The sequence below is a fragment of the Opisthocomus hoazin genome, chromosome 2, assembly GCF_030867145.1.
Source record: "Opisthocomus hoazin isolate bOpiHoa1 chromosome 2, bOpiHoa1.hap1, whole genome shotgun sequence".
NCBI lineage: Eukaryota > Metazoa > Chordata > Aves > Opisthocomiformes > Opisthocomidae > Opisthocomus > Opisthocomus hoazin.
In genome coordinates, this window is record NC_134415.1 from 94,235,294 (window position 1) to 94,252,572 (window position 17,279).

Sequence of the window (17,279 nt, forward strand, 5' to 3'; positions counted from 1 at the left end):
TCAATCTAAAAAATGATGCAGCAGTGAAGAAGGGCAAGAAAGAAGCATCAAGAAGATCAAAGGATAAAGAACATTTTTTCTTCAGGGCGGACATAAAGAGGCTGACTCTTACAAGGGAGAGGGTTTGGAGGAGATAGGATAAAAAAGCTTTTCTAAAACATGAAGGGTTTAGAAATTAATAAATGCAGAATAGTTTCCTTCATTATTTTGTTACAGTGAGATCTAACACCCAATGACACAGACACGAAGCTCAAAAAAGAGCCTGTTCCCCATTCAACACCCACTGCCCGAAAGCAACCAAAAACCCCAAGCCACCTGGGCACGTAATCAGGTTGTGGAACTAATTACTAAAGGATTTAGCAAAGTTTCAGAAATGTTTAGACTAATTCACTGGGACTGGTTCTCTTGCTGATAATTAACTGTGATGGCCTGAGTTCAGGCTTGACTTCCAGAGGGTCTTAAACTGATTATTAATGTGTGAAGATTTTCTGTTCAAAGGCTTCCCGTAATTCGCCAGTGAGCTAGACAGACTTTGCCCTAATGTGGTGCATCAGTTTTTCACAAGACGGACTTGCTTGAACCTGAAAAATGCCCAAAGTCCTTCTATGTCAGTGATTTATTGCAGTGGAGAGGTTCTGTTTTGATTTTTTTGTTTGTTTTAAACTGTGTGTATGCTTTTTTGTGGCACACACCAGCACTCCAGTGGTAGACGCAAAGCAGTTTCCATCCTGGTGAAACCACATGTGAATTTGTGCAGCAGAGTTAGGCTTGGAGTATCCTGTTTGCAGTCGGGGGACACAGGGCCTTCCATCAGTGGCTATATGGAGTGGATTTCTGTACGACCATCCAAGGTTGCTTTCTATACATGCACAGGATGCTGTTGGTAATTTCAAAGCAACCTTGCTTGGATGGTTGTACAAAAACCTGCTCTATCTGGTCTGTTAGGCATAGACATGTAGTGTGCACCTAGGACTGGCAGCTGTGGTGAGCTTTGTTACTTACAAATATGTGATGCAGACAGACAATCTGAAAATGCAGTTCCACAGTGCGTTATAGTAAATATGCCAGTAAGTAATGTGGCTGTACCCAATCCACATTACTTACTGGCGTGTATTACATGCTTTACCTCTGTTTATGTATGTTAATCTTTTCCTCCTCATTTTGTGGGGTTTCTTAATTGGAGGCAGCTGTATCGTAATGTCTTAATGGCAAAGGCAACCATGTGAATTTGGTTGAAGAGAGTGCCATATTTCAGTTTTATCTTTCTGGGCATGAGACAGTTACTGGAGTCTTAATAAATTCAGTCCTTGTTAGAAGAGCCCTGCCAACCCAAAACCAACAAACTACAAAAAAACCCCCAAAAAAACCCACCAAAAAAAACCCAAAACAAAAAAACAAACCTAAAAAAACCACTCAGTTTTTCAGATTTGTTAATGTTTTTGGTCTTGGTGTTACTATAAGCCATTGAGTAATCTTTATGTTCACACTGGGAATAACTTTGTTTTTACATTAAATATACTTAAGAAATGGCAGTTGATTTTAATAGAACACTTCCCAATATACAAGACTTCCCCAAATGTCAGTTTATTCGTATTAATCTTCTGTGTGCATGTTCTTCAGAGGCTGGCTGTAGGCGTCCTGGCAGAAAATGGTTTGACACTGGAAGAATGGCTGCCTTCTGCATGGATTACAGACACCGTTCCTCGTCGGTGCCCCTTTGTGCCACAGATGGGGGATGAGGTATTGTAATTTTTCGCTCTGTGTTTTGCTTCTTTCAGCTTGCTTTTGCCTCTTCTTTATTTTCATCTGTGCATTTTTTCCAGAGATTTATTATCAGAATATTTTGGATTTTCTTCAAAACATTCTTTCATCTGGCTAAAATTTGTTTTCGCTTCCTTTAGTCTTTCCCATACTTAAAATATATTCTGCACAGTGTTGCTTTGACTTTCTTTTATTCCATGCGATTGCAGTAACGTTCTTTTTTAGGCTGTGTTCAATGTGTTAATTTCCTTATGACACTTGTATACAAGCTGTGTGAGATGCTTTATCTAGTGAAAACTAGTCCTTAGTTGTAGAGTGTCTTGTACGCTGAAGAAGAACTAAGATACGAAATATGAATTGAAGTTGTTCGGAAAACTTCAGTTTGGGACTTGAGGTAAAAACCAGGACTTAAACCTTTGGTGGGGGGGGGAGTGGGTTTTTTGTGGTTTGTGGGTTTTCTGTAATTTCATTTATTCTGAAGAAAAATGCTGATACTGTCCTTTCCACTTGTGTTTCTGATATCAAATAACTTCTGGTCTCTTACAACAGAAAACCACAGGAAAGGTTTTATATATATGCATTTTATGCAAACGAGACTGTAAACACTTTGTAAACGTGTCCCGGATGTCTCAAAATGCAGTGGCAAAAGGACACCCACCAATTTCTACTTTGGAATATTTAGCATGTGAACATATTACTATGAATTGTATGAATAAGTGGTATCAGATAGAAGGCAGTCTTGAAAACAAGAGGCTTTGCATGCTTCCTAAAATCCCCTCAGGTTAAAATACGAGGAAATAGCTGGCTCGTGCTGTCATGTGTAGTCTGTTGGCTCTTCAGGGAGCAACGTGTTTCTGAGGTACTAAACAGAGTTCTTGTGTAGCTCATACCTTCAGAAAGCAGTTGGAGAAATACTTGACATGGTGGCAAAGTTCACTTGCTTTGGTCCTGAGCTGGAGCTGTTTGTAGGTACCACCTCACAAGCTGAATCCGGAGCAGAGGTTGCGTGTGCAAGCAGTTTTGCTTTTGCTGGATCGCTTCGCTGATGCAGTTCACAGCACAGCTATGCAAAAATTACATCGGCATTGCTAGTGAATGGGGGAAGGAGCACTTCAAATCGAGAGCTGCAACTAGAGAAAATGCTTACTTACTCATACTTTCCAGCAAGCATGTTTCGGAGACTGTGCTACTCAAAAGATGAGGTCCAAATAAATATATTTGGTGCCTGATACCGTATGGATACAGTGAAGCTACCAAGGATTTATCTGTACCATATTACCTAGGAGACTTCAACATCATATTGGTTTAGTAAGATAAACTGGTGTGTTTGGTTTGGCACCTGCTGAATAGCTTGTGCAGTGCGTAGTAGGAATATTTAAGTGGGCTGCATTCTTTTGCTGAAAAATGTTTTATATTGGTGAACAGGAAATTTCCTGTCCTGTGCCTAGAAAGTAGGAGTAGTCGCACCGATAGAGAGTATGTTTGTAATCAGTCTGCTCTGTCTAAAATTCCATCTCTGATACTTGCCCTCCTCAGTTTTGCTTAAGATGTGAAAAGAAGCTGTTCATCTAGAAAGTTATTTTTGAGATGCACAGAAATAGAAGATCGGTTTAATTAGAGAAATAGGATGAGAAGAGATCTCGTGTGGCCTTGGAAAGTTTTGGTGGATGGTTAGTATGTTTGATAAGATTTGGGAGGAGAGATACTTCAAATTTGTTCGCTTACAGCTGTACAAACAAGTAAGAAAAAACAGTAGCGCTATGTTTAGTTATACTCAGTGCGTAAGAATAGCACATACCATCCCTTTTCCATTTTTGAATATACTGCCATTTACAGACCTTTGTCATGTCTTGAGGAACAGTGGAAACACGCCAGAGAGATGGGACTGCAATTTCCCTGTCTGATTATCAAAATACAATGCATGTTCTTCATAGTATTCAGATATTAACATGATAAAGAATGCTTGTGTCTGGGTACTACAGCAAACATGCCAAAGCAGGAATTTATCAAGATTAAAAATACAATTTCCTGGAAAAAGGCTGAGATTCTTTTTTCCACAGATACCTAATTTGTTCTTCTGACAGAAGACACAATGCTTAGAGCCATTTACAAAATAAAAATGTTACACTTCTGCAAGTGGTGGGTTGAATTTATGTAGAGGTTTAGTAGGGAGCAGTAAGTGTAGGAGGAATTGTTTGTAGCCTGTACCACTAAGTGGATTTTTGCTTGTTTTGATTCACTGGAAGGTACGGGAAACAATTGTCACAATGCTGAAAACATAATTTAAATTGACATTGTTTTAGATCTGTCTCTCAGTAGCCTCTGTTCCTTTTCCTGCCAGTTAGATTATGACAGTGCATAGGAGATTCTCATGGTTTTCATGCCTTGTCTAACTAGCCTGCATTTTTTCCTTTGCATGTGGAATACTCTGAAAAACAAACGTTTAAAAAAATTGTGATGCGGAGTGAAGCTGATGAGTCCTCCTCTGTTTAAAAGAAAAAAAAAATTGCCATGTGATGTTAAGGAAATTCAGTAACTGTTAATGTAGAAACGTGGCAGACATTTATAATGTTTTATGATACAACAGTTTTAGAAAGCATGTGGAAATACAAGTAGCAGTGTGTTTGTATAAATGTACTTTTAAAACTTACTGAGGGCTTTTCACTCTGCTTTATTTCTTGTGTTAGGCCTTTACATTTAAGCACTGTTCCCTCATTCTACTTGATGGAAATCCCACGTTTTATGGCTTCGGGCACCTTTAGAGGATTGGTTTTTTTTTGTGCGGGTTTTTTTTTTTTTTTTTTTTTTTGGAATGCACTGTACCTGGAATACAGCTATTTTTCGGGTCTTTGTTATTAGTTTGAGGAAGCTCTGTTTCGCATTGCAGATTCGTCATTGAATGTATGTGTAAGGTTTTCAGCTTACTGACTCATTACAATGATAGTTTATAACAAAAACATTCATCCACATGATATTATATACAGTGGAGTAAAAGAAAAACTAATAGACTCTGGATGTGTGAACCATGGCAATTTATAGTGGAAGGATTTGAAATTTTTTAATAAGCACTTGAAATGTTTGGGTATGGTTTGTTCCTGTCTTTGTTGGGGTGTTTGTTCGGCGGTATAGAAACCAACACCAAAATCTTACCAGAACAACAACAAACAGCTGAATTTTACTTCTAGAATATGTTTCTTGTTAAAAAGAGTGTGATTAGCCAGATGGTGAATTTAGTGATACTTGATCGTCATCTCAGGGCTGTCCTGTAGTGATGAATAATCAGGTGGATTAGTGGAATTCATGTTACTGTTACTGAATTGTTCTATAGTGCAACGATAAATAGATGTTTTTGTTACTGATTTGATTTTGGTCTCGTATGTGTAAATTAGGGTATTTTCCTTACTGGGAAAATGGTGTTCTGAATCTTTCTTGCTTTTTCTGTAAACATTTCTGATAGCTGCTTGAATTGTCCAACACTTAATTTTTTGAAAACCTGTGACTGTTGCAGGAAAACAGGAGAAAAGTTGATGATAAAATAGAAAGCACATGCCTTGTATGGCAGTGATATGCTGGCGTTTCAAATCCTTAGAGTCTTTGTTAGATAACTGTCTCATTTTACTTTTAGGTCTACTATTTCCGACAAGGTCATGAAGCATACGTTGTAATGGCTAAGAAGAACAAAATATATAATATTAATCCCAAAAAACAACCATGGCATAAAATGGAATTACGGGTAAGACTTCTTTTTCATTTTTGTTTGGTATCTTAATATTTTTAAAAGTGTGTACATAACTGAGAGAATATTCTTGATACAGATGTTTCAAATGTTGTACTCTTGATAATTTAAGATAAGGGGAAGAAGTTAACTTAATAAATAGTCAAATGGAATTAGACCTTAAACTGTACTTTTTTTTGCATCCGCTTGAGCCGATGAAGTGGTTACACTTCATAGCAAAATATTTTTCAAACAAGTTGCGTTGTGAAATAATTGCTTGTTTTGAAAGATTAAATTTCAGGTGCTTGATTTTGACATGTTCTGGCAGAAATTTCATCTTTTCAGTATATCCATATTTTCGTGTTTCAGAGAGTTGTTGTAGTCATCTTAACTTCAGTGGTGGTACACAACATTTTGTTTATTCCAGGAGCAAGAGCTGATGAAAATAGTTGGAATTAAATATGAAGTCGGATTGCCTACTCTCTGCTGTCTTAAACTAGCTTTTCTCGACCCTGATACGGGTAAACTAACTGGAGGATCATTCACCATGAAGTAAGGAAAGCAATATTGTGTTCAAATTGGGGGCGTTCTGGGGGTCAGGGGTTGGGGCGTGGTGGTGTTGAAAGGCAAGAGATACCTTTGATGTGGTGACTTGAGCTTTTTGCTTTTGAAGTGTTGAATTCAAAGTGTTAAATTTCTATGTAAGTGCTCTAACTTTGTGCTTTTGCTGTTTTATCGCTTAATAGTTGTGTGTTCTGTTGTAATTAGGTACCATGATATGCCAGATGTCATAGATTTCCTGGTTTTGAGGCAGCAGTTTGATGATGCGAAGCATAGGCGATGGAATATAGGTGAGTTGTGGGGGGAGTTTTTTTGGTGTGGTGTTCTGTTTGTTTTTCTAAATGTGTACCTATTTTTATGATGACTTATTAAAAAGTAGGTTATTGTAAATAAAGCCTCATACTGTGCCGAAATTGGAGAATAAGCTCTGTCCATATTTGGATGCAAAGTCCTACTTTGTCCTTGACTGAAGCTACAGCAAACAAACAAGATATGAAAGTGATCTGTAAAAGAAATTGCAAAGAATATCTCAGCTGTGTGTTTGCAGAGAGGAGTTAAGTACACTTTTTAGAAATACATTGTTTGTTGGTAACTGATAACCTACTGTAGCCTATTTATGGCTTGTCTCTTTTTGGATTGAAGGCCCTCTTACAACTGCATGGCTAGTAGAAAATTTTTTTTCTGGAATTTCTGCTGGAAATAATGGAAACACCTTCTCCACCATTTGAAGTCTATGATCTCTAGATTCTACAAAGAGAATGCCCTTCCTATCTGTTTTTACTTGTTTGAATTCTGTTCTAAACCCCATATAGTTCAGCTTCATTGAAGTGTATTTAATTACAATTCACTGCCGTGTGACACAGGGATGTTTTTGATTAATTTTACTTTGCCAGTGTTTAGTTTTTTCAAAGTGTTGGATGCTGGAGAATGTCCACGATGGGCATGTCCTCCAGTCAGATCTATTTCCTAGTCAGCTTTTCATACGATAACAAAAATCACCTTTTGAACAATGCAGCCTAACTAGGGGGGGAGAAAGCTGCATTATGACAAAATGATCCTCTAAGGCGGTGGGTTTTTTGAGGAGGTCAGGAAATACACATATTCTCATTCGTAAGAACAGCCTTAGATTGTCTCTGGAACTTAAAAGTTCAAGCAGTATTGCTGATTCTTCAGTGTTCAGGATGAACTCTGTTCCCCTAAGAGAGACATTTGTGTGTGATACTGTATTTACAGAATTACAGGCACCATTAAATCCTTTCCAGTATCTCAGTATCTTCTGTGAACTGACATTCTCCTGAAAGTGGTATCTTGATAGCCACCTTTTTTTTTTTTTTTTAAAGCAGGTCTCAATGTGAAACACTTTTTCTGTAAGGTAGCAGCAGTGGTTACTGTAACGGCTCAATTCCTGCAGTTCTTCCATTCAGGAGCCATGACATTCAGGAGCAAATACACAGCTGACTTGGCAGCGTTTCTTGCCACTTCAGGCAAAGCATCATATAGGAGAATGGAGGAATTTAATGCAAGAACGTGCGGATGTATCTGATTGCCTGTGTAGAAACAGCTGAAGTGACACACGTTTCTGCAAATACGCTGCTTCCCTAGTCTGCATGTGCCCTTTTCAAAGTGCTGTCCTCTTCCTAAGCTAACCTGAAGGAGGGGCACACCTGGATGTTAAAAGCTCTTTTTTGTTGTTCCTTACCTGATTTTTCTGCTAGGAAAAGATGTATTGATCTCCTGTCCTTTGAGGTACATCATGATATCCTTGCTTAGGATGTGTGCCTTAGCAGTAGATGTATAAATTACATGATGCCAATTCAATAAATTCCATGTCATCTCATACTTTATGTTATATTCTCCAAAAAGACAGCTGGCCTTCAGTTCTGCAGGGAATTTGGTAAAGACCCTAGGCTTGTGATTCAATAGGAAGTGTAAACCTTGATTTCTACTTTAAAGGTCATTTCAATTTAAAGATCCCTTAAGAGACAAGACTGGTCAACATCTACTAATATGTCACCAAGCTTTGCTCTTTACTGATGGTTATGGATCTGTGGTCTTGTCCTCCTCTGCTGTGCCACACATGTTTTCCGACAAGATCATGGCAGCAGAAGAATGCCATACGTTATATGTGAACAGCCTAACCAGAAGTCATCTGTCAGCTTGTAACTGACACGTGTGTGTTAGAGTTCATTCTTCAGTTCCTCTTTTGGGTGGTAAAAATAGTGGTAAAATAGTCTCCTATTTTGAGACTGTATGAAATGCTAAAGCAGAGTTAGCAAAGGCACTGCTGTTAAAACTGTTACAGCTCTTCCAGAAGCCTTCCAGAGTGCTGCCCTGCCCTCTACATGAATACTTTGGATGTTTTACTAGCGTATGCTGATGTACTTGGGAGAAATTGTGCACAGTTTTGTTGCACTGTGGAACACAATATTCAAAAGTTCTTTGAAAGTAGATTGTATTTTCTACCAGGGTAAGGAGAAATGCCTTAAAACTGTACGTGAAACTGTTCGTGGGTATTTAACCAGGCAAATCTGAAATCTCCAAGCTTTATCTGACATGCCCGAGTCTTCCGAACTTTCACCATAGCTCTTCATCAAAAAACTGTTAGTTTTTCATGCCATACAGTTGCTGGTTTGTCTTCTCAAGACTACTGTCTTCTTATTCCTGTATGATTTCTGGTACTTGGCCTACAATCAATCAGTATTTTTATAGTTACTGTTTGGTGAGTCACTGGACATTAAGTTTTCTGACTCCACCTTAAGTCATTAAAACACTTATCTTTTAATCCATAGTTTTGGTCATATGGTTTTTGTTTTAGTTTGGTTTTTTGTTTTGTTATTTGTTTTTGTTGTTTGGGTTTTGTTTGTTTTAGGGACGAATATTTGCTTATCTATGGTATATTCATATGAAATGTATATTAATGTGTGATCCTTTCAGAAAGAACCCACTTTAAAATTTTGAGAAGTGACAAGTTCTCATTTCTAGGCAGATTTATTGCATGACTTTGTCTTACAGTTTAACTACAAGATTAATACTTGAGCTAAAAAGCTATTCCAGTAGGATTCCTGCAGCTTTTGCTGTTATGTCTTGGACAGGTGTGCATACCTGTCTCCTACAGGTCCTGTGTTGAACTTAAAGTGCTGCTTAAAGCAACCACTTTAAGTTCAACGTATTTTATATTTTCATCAAGCTAACGTCATCTGGTGATACACAGTTCTGGAAAATTATGTTAAATCCTTCTTCTAATAAGAATTTTTGTTCTGCCATCCGCATAGAGGAGACGACACAGAGGACACTGGAAAAATAGTGATTCAAGAGATTGTTCTGTGGGCTTTTTCAGTGATGTTGTTTTCTGCTTTGGCATTCTGTCCACAGGAATGCTGTGGCTCTTGAGAAATAGGAAGTGGCTGCCAGTATACACTCCTTGAAGTGGTTTTGTTCTGCTTAATGAACAGCCACATGAAGGCACTCAGCTGTACCTACGCACATTTCTTTGTAAAACTGATCACTAGGGAATGCCATATTGGGAGACAGACTGTACTTCAGGAACACTTCAGAGTAGTATATTCCTGTAAAATAAAGCATCAGCCCATATTTGCATTTTTGATCCTGCATTTCAGATATTTCTGGTATACTTGGTTCTATTATATTCAGCACAATTGGGGCTATTAATGGAAGGTTTGTAATTGTCCAAGAATTACTTGCAATCCATTACATTAAAAAAAAATCAGTAAAGAAAGAGGACAATTTTTGACAATACATATACTTACTGTTAATTCAGGCAACTGCAGCAAGCATTTGGGCAGAACATGTATGTAGTGAGCAGAACAAACATTGCAGCAGTTGAGAAAAGTGTGTGTATATTCAAATCCCATGAAAACAAAAATATGTGGTTCTTGGAATCTCAGACTTAAATCACATTTGTTCTTGTATGGAGCGAACTGAATACTTCACTAAAAATTGTTTCTAAGTTCTGTGGCACGTGTTATAGAAAATGTTAGAGTTGATGATGGTGTGTATTACACATTTTCTTACATGTAATTTTTTTTAAGAACGCTTCTGACCTTTTTTCTCAGCTAGGCAAATGCTTTGCAGTACTGAAACCATTTCAAGTCTTAGTAAATTACTTTGCTAACCTTTTGAAGAAGCTTTAATAAATTTTATTCTTTCATCAGTCAGATTGCCTGCATAAAAAAAGGGATGAACCTCTGAGTTACGTTTGGGTTGCTGAAAAAGCAGTTCAGAAACTGAGGACGAGGAGCTCAGCAACATAGAAAAGATTCTACGTACAGAAGTGTCACAGTGCTCAGTTATTTTTCAGATAGCATGTAGTGTTTAATGCAAGTAAATTGAAGTCTTGAAGTTACAGTGTTGAGATGTCTTACATTTTATATGAAATTAAAAATTAAATTCATGTATAAAGAATGTGTATAGGTAGATTGGCAAATCATTAGTGTTTTTTTTAATGCCCTATTAACTTTCATTGTGGTGTAAAGGCAGCCTTAGAAAGAATAGTATTTTTTTTTTAAACTGAGTGACTCATTTTTGCCTGTTCATGCTGCAAGTGTTCAAAAGGATTTTTGTATTGAAGATCAACAGTATTTAAGAACTGCTTTTCTTGGGAGGAATTAGGTTCCTTGTATTGATGAAATTATTTTGTGTTCTTACCTAGGTGATCGTTTCAGGTCAGTGATAGATGATGCTTGGTGGTTTGGAACAATTGAAAGCCAGGAACCTCTTCAGCCTGATTATCCTGATAGCTTATTTCAGTGCTACAATGTCTGGTTAGCAAATTTATCTTCAATCTTTTATTTTAATTAGTTACTTCATTTGAAGTAGTGACTGATCAACTTCCATTAAATTCAGTCATACATTTCGCTGTACCAGTTTATTAGAATACTCTGGTATATAAACAAATTGTGTTACAAACACTAATTAATTACATTGTTGAAGCAATATTGGTAGATAATTTAAATGTGCTTATTTTTAAGCTGGGACAATGGTGATACTGAGAAGATGAGCCCTTGGGACATGGAGCTGATACCAAGCAATGGTATGGTACATTAATAATATAATTTGCTTTAAGGGTGTATTTAAAGAAGGAAAAAAGTGTTGTATGGTTTCTCCTAAATAATCCTGTTTGTCTTGGGAGTGGGGGAAGGCCCACAAACCAGTTGCATTTGAAGAACATCCTTAAATTAATTGTTAAACTAGAAGCAGATGAAGATAAATGAACTGTGAAAAAAAAAAACATACAGCCATACTTAAGACAAACTAAGTTAATGCTGGAAATAGAAATGTTACAAAAACTTACAACAGATGATGATAGTCATAGAATAGTTTGGGTTGGAAGGGACCTTTAATGGTCATCTAGTCCAGCCCCCCTGCAATGAGCAGGGACATTTTTTAACTAGATCAGGTTGCTCAGAGCCCCATCCAACCTGAACTTGAATGTTTCCAGGAATGCGGCATCTGCCACCTCTCTGGGCGACCAGTCCTGGTGTTTTACCACCCTCATTGTAAAAAACAATCCTTTCTTAAATCCAGTTTAAATTTACCTTCTTTTAGTTTAAAACCATTATCCCTTGTCCTGTCACAACAGGCCCTACTAAAATGTTTGTCCCCATGGTTCTCATAAGCCCCCATTAACTACTGGGTGCAATAAGCTCTTTGCGGATCGTTGTCTTCTCTGGGCTGAACAACCCCATCTCTCTCAGCCTTTCCTCTCAGGAGAGGTGCTCCAGCCCTTGGATCATCTTTGTGGCCCTCCTCTGGACCCTCTCCAACAGCTCCATGTCTGGAACAGGCTGCCCAGGGAGGTTGTGGAGTCTCCTTCTCTGGAGATATTCAAGACCCGCCTGGACAAGGTCCTGTGCAGCCTGCTGTAGGTGACCCTGCTTGGGCAGGGGGGTTGGACTAGATGACCCACAGAGGTCCCTTCCAACCCCTGCTATTCTGTGATTCTGTGATTCTTGTGCTGGGGGCTCTGAACGCAGGACTCCAGGTGGGCTCTCACCAGAGCAGAGGGGCAGAATCACCTCCTTCACCCTGCTGGCCATGCTTCTTTTGATGAAGCCCAGGATACAGTTGGCCTTCTGGGCTGCAAGTGCAGTGTTGGCTCATGTCCAGCCCTTCATCCACCAGTACCTCCAAGTCCTTGGCAGGGCTGCTCTCAGTCCCTTCATTCCCCAGCTTGTGTTGATAAGGGGGGGTTGCCCTGACCCAGGTGCAGGACGCTGCACTTGGCCTTGTTGTGTCTTGTTCACACAGACCCACCTCTCAAGCCTTCCAGGTCCCTCTGGATGGCATCCTGTCCTTCTGGTGTGTCAGCTGCACCTCTCGGTTTGGTGTCATCTGCAAACTTGCTGAGGATGCACTCGATTCCACTATGTCACTGATGACGATATTAAACAGCACCGGTCCCAGTATGAACCCCTGAGGGACACACTTGTCACTGGTGTCCATTTGGACATTGAGCTGTTGACCACTACCCTTTGGCTGCGACCTTCCAACCAATTCCTCATCCACTGAACAGTCCACCCATCAAATCCATATTTCTCCAGTTTAGACAGAAGGATGTTGTGAGCGACTGTGTCAAGGGCTTTACAAAAGTCCAGGTAGATCATGTCCGTAGCTCTTGCATGGTCCACTGATCTAGTCACTTCATCATGGAAGGCCACTATGTTGGTCAGGCAGGACTTGCCTTTGGTGAAGCCATGCTGGCTGTCTCAAATCACCTGCCTGTCCTCTGTGTGCATTAGCATAGCTTGTAGAGGATCTGCTCCATGACCTTCCCAGGCGCAGAGGTGAGGCTGATAGGTCAGTAGTTCCCAGGATCCTCCTTTCTACCCTTTTTAAAAATGGGTGCAGTGTTTCCCTTCTTCCAGTCACCAGGGACTTTGCTTGGCTGCCATGACCTTTCAAATATCATGGAGGGTGGCTTGGCGATGACTTCTGCCAATTCCTTCAGGACTCTGGGGTGCATCTCATCAGGTCCCATAGGCTTATGTATGTTCAGGTTCCTCAGGTGGTTACGAACCTGATCTTCCCTTACAGTGGGAGAGACTTTGCTCCCCCAGTCCTCCGTGATGCACAGTTAAAATTAACTTTGTGTACAGTTGGGGAGGATTGAAGATAAACCTGTGCCCCACATCAACTTTGAGGAAGCTGGCTGCTCTGAGACCTGTCAGCATACCTGCAGACGTTCAGAGCACTGAAGACACATGGGCCTGTTGGATGGTTTGGTAATAGTAGGATTTGCTTCATGTCTGGCCCAGCACGTGTGACAGATTGACATGCTGCAGAGTGGACTGCACAGCATTGGCACTAGTCACGGACAAGAGCAGACAGTTTGTTTTTACTCGTTAGGGGTTTTTGGATTCATAAAAGTCTGGTTAAAAACCAAAATAGAATCAGCATTTTTTCCTTGTGTTTTCTAGGAAACATTTGATAATATTGTCACTCATAAGCAACCATATTAATAACCACGAATAATTATTAATTCTTTTAAGTTGTAAATGTGTTCAACTTTTCATTTCTATTGAGCCCTTCTTTTAATGGATACCTTTTAGTCATAAGGAAAACGGAGAAGTTAGAGTGATAACATGATAAAAGTTATTAAGTAAAATAAGCAGATAACCAAACTTGAGCCTGATTTTTTGCTGTATCCACAAATACTGGCTTTAGTTATATCTTCCTTTAAAAAAGAAAAAATCTAAAAAGCAGCAATTTTCATCATACTCTGAAAATCTGCTGTTACGTTATGAATTGTCAAAGTTGGTAGGTCCTCAAGAACGCTAGGGTGATGGCACTTTTAATTTGCTTCCTCGGGAGCTGTGGTTTTAGCATTTGACCTCACAGAACTGTGGCAAGATGGTACCACTGTCTGGAGAATGTTTTAATGTCAACATCAAAGTCATTTTCTTAAACTCCATCTGAAAAACATCAACCATTCATTACCGAAATTATTTATTACCAAGAATTTTGGGGTTAAAAACCCCCCAAACAAACCCAAAAAAAACCCACAAACTTTAACTGTGATAAAGGAGTGTCTTAGTTGGTTCTAAAATAAGTTATAAAGTTAGCTATTTGGAAGAGGATAAATCTTGTTTCATGGAGGACTTGTACACCAAACTGCATTTTCAGGAATTAAATTTAACATATAACAATACACAGAAATTATAGTGGATGCATCCAGAATGTCTTTGAGCAAATCAAGGACTATGCATTTTTTTTGTTTAGTAAAATGATGTTCTGTATCTTTGAATTATAGTTATATGTGTTGCACACGATACAAAGTTTTATGTTTTATTTAATTTTCATGTTACATCCTAGCTGTATTTCCAGAAGAACTGGGAACTAGTGTTCCTTTAACAGATGATGAACGTAGAACGCTGCTCTACAAACCTCTGGATGGAGAGTGGGGTTCCAGGACCCGAGATGAGGAGTGCGACAGAATTATTGCAGGGATAAACCAGCTCATGACTCTAGGTAAGTCCTGAATAACGTGTGAAACGTTTTTGTATTATATTTTTCAGACCATGCTCATGTGTACTTCTGAAATTACCAAAATTAGTGTGATAAAATACACCATTTTATATCTTCATTAGCTGATACAAAACTTTCTTACTGCATATTTTTAATTTTTTCACATCTAGAACCTAAATTTTCTTCTGTTTTTTAAGGTAACTATCACTTTTTGGTATATAACTTGACATATGCTAGGGGTTTGGGTTTTACTTGCTAGAAACAAGTACTTGATTTTTTTTTTTTTACTTTAGCTACCAGAATCTCTTGTTGGGGTTAAAGTTGCAAACTTTATGATGAATGGAATATTAACTATATTACAGGCAGGTAAAAAAATTTCTCCCCCACATTGTCTTAGTTGTGCAAAATGTTAAGGGTGAAGTAACTCATTAACTTAGGAAAAAGCCGCTTGGTATTTGGTTGTAGAGCAGTTACTGTTCCCATCCGAAAATGTAATCGTTAAAACATTTAACACATCACTGTAACATTTACATGGTCGAAGATGGGTGTCTGAGATGAAGATCGATCAGTGAAATACAGGCTGAATCAAGTCTTCTGTGTGTTTCGTGATGAGCAAAGTGTGTTAAGTCAGCAGTCTTAGCCTTTTGCGTAACAGTGGTCATAAATTAAATATATAAATTGTCACAGATTATTTAACTGATTTTTTTTTTTTAAGTACGTGAAGCAAGAGAAGTCACTTGTGTTTCAAAAAACCCAGGAAACTCTTAACCCTTGAAATACTTCCGATACCTGAATGGCCCACATTATGGCTTCTTTGGTGACATCCTGCATAAGAAGCTTTCCTTTGCTTCCAAAAGAAAGGAAATATCCATACAGTGTAGTAATCCAAATTATAGAATTACATTTTAAAAAAACTCATGAGGAAGTGAAATTTTAGTTGTTTTCATTGTGTCATCTAAGAGTAATGGATTTACGTTTTGCATTACATTATGTGGCATGCTGCTTGGTTCGGGATTTAACGATAGCATATGTGATGCATATTGGTACGACGCAGCAGTTGCTAGAACATTCATAAGAATAAGTAAACAGCTTTTAGAAGAAGAGCAGTCTGTTTAGCAACAACATATTTTCTGTTTTTAAAGACTTTTGAGAGAGACTATAAAGGTATTTTTATGTTTTTGTGTTACTGTATTTTCCCTTGAGGTATAAAGTGTTAACACGATGTGTATAAGCGCTCGTGATGCTTCTAAGCATAGGAAGGAAAAGACAAGTTTGTGTAGGTGCACAGACTTAAATTGCTCATCAGTCTTCTGACATTATGGTGCATTGGTTTTAGAAGGCTCCTTTGCTGTTAGGTAGGGAGAGAAGGTTGTGCTCCTGTTTTATTTCGAGTGTGGATTTTCCCCATATCTTAATGAGACTCAAATAGTGCCGTAACTTTTATGGTAAAACTTTATTGAATTGCTTTGTTTGAAGATGGAACACTGGCAATATAAAACCAAATGAAATGAGCCTGTGTTGTAAATAACAATACTGAATTGCATGTCTTCATATATGTATAATTTATACAATTAAATCTGCTTTTCAAATGTGTATATTTTGCATGCACTTGTCATGTCTCTGAGGAGTGTGGTGCTTCATGCACAATGGAATGCGTAGTCACTGCAGTGATTGTGCTTGCAGTGTGCACCTCAGCAAGCGCTTTTATGTGTAAAACACCACAAATTGTTCAGAATATCTAGAGTAGTTACTGTTATTTTTGAGAAAGTGCTATGGATTTCAAACATGAAAAAATAGCATATGTTGCAGGGGGGTGGAGATCTTGAAACTGCTAAAGGACTTCTGTGGTATATAACTGATTTAATTTTTTTTTTTTTTTCCCTCTCCTATTCTATCTAGATATTGCTTCTGCGTTTGTGGCACCTGTGGATCTTCAAGCCTACCCAATGTATTGCACTGTTGTGGCATATCCCACAGACCTCAGTACCATTAAACAAAGACTGGAAAGCAGATTTTACAGGTTAGATCCAAGTCTCAGTTCCTGCTGTGAAATACTGCCAACCATATTTTTGGTAGCTATTTTGTCTTGTACTACCCAGCTAGGAGATGCATACAGGTGTATGCTTTCCATTTCTCCCATCTTCTGTTCTTGATCTAGGTTTCCATTTTATAAAACTTAAAAAAGTATTGAACATCTCCAAAATGTATTTTGGAATTAATGTGGCATTCAGATTCCTGCTTATGGAAATTACTTGCTTCAGGTGAGATTCAAACTACAGGACCAGAGACTAGGGCAGTAAAACGACCTTTAGTCAAAAGGGTTAAGTTTACACTTACTCATCGGAAAAAAAAATAAAAAAAAAAAAATCTTTTTTTTCATAACAAAAACCTTAGAAATATGTCAAGTGCTTTTGTCCTAATGCACTTAAAAAAACCAACTTGCATTATCATGTAAGAAGCTACACAGATAATAGCTTCTTGAATTACTGGCCTTGAAATCCTAATTGTTGGACAGCAACAAAAAGAAGTTTTAACTTTTTGACACCATTCTGACATTTTCCTCAATTATGATTGCAGTTGCTGTATTTCTTTGGAGTAAATATTATCTATGTAGCAATATGCTCCTGTAAGTCACTTCTGTTTCCTTTGTTTCTTGAGATATTTCTGGTTTGAAAATCAGTATCCCTTTAATACTTGTTTTGAATAAACATGGATAGTATTTTGATTTGAACCAAATTTCAAAGTTAATTTGTAATAC

At 38.2% G+C, this 17,279-nt stretch overlaps 1 protein-coding gene across 4 annotated transcripts in view; it reads left to right on the top strand.

The window, feature by feature from the left end:
- PHIP (PHIP subunit of CUL4-Ring ligase complex) overlaps window positions 1-17,279 on the top strand; it is a 122,366-nt gene that overhangs the window by 87,549 nt on the left and 17,538 nt on the right. For all 4 annotated transcript variants that reach the window (XM_075414472.1, XM_075414473.1, XM_075414474.1 and 1 more), the window contains 8 exons: window positions 1,621-1,740; window positions 5,387-5,494; window positions 5,904-6,028; window positions 6,245-6,327; window positions 10,707-10,818; window positions 11,026-11,087; window positions 14,369-14,524; window positions 16,421-16,541. In XM_075414472.1, coding sequence (XP_075270587.1) covers window positions 1,621-1,740; window positions 5,387-5,494; window positions 5,904-6,028; window positions 6,245-6,327; window positions 10,707-10,818; window positions 11,026-11,087; window positions 14,369-14,524; window positions 16,421-16,541 — 887 coding nt within the window. The remainder of the gene's footprint in view (window positions 1-1,620; window positions 1,741-5,386; window positions 5,495-5,903; window positions 6,029-6,244; window positions 6,328-10,706; window positions 10,819-11,025; window positions 11,088-14,368; window positions 14,525-16,420; window positions 16,542-17,279) is intronic.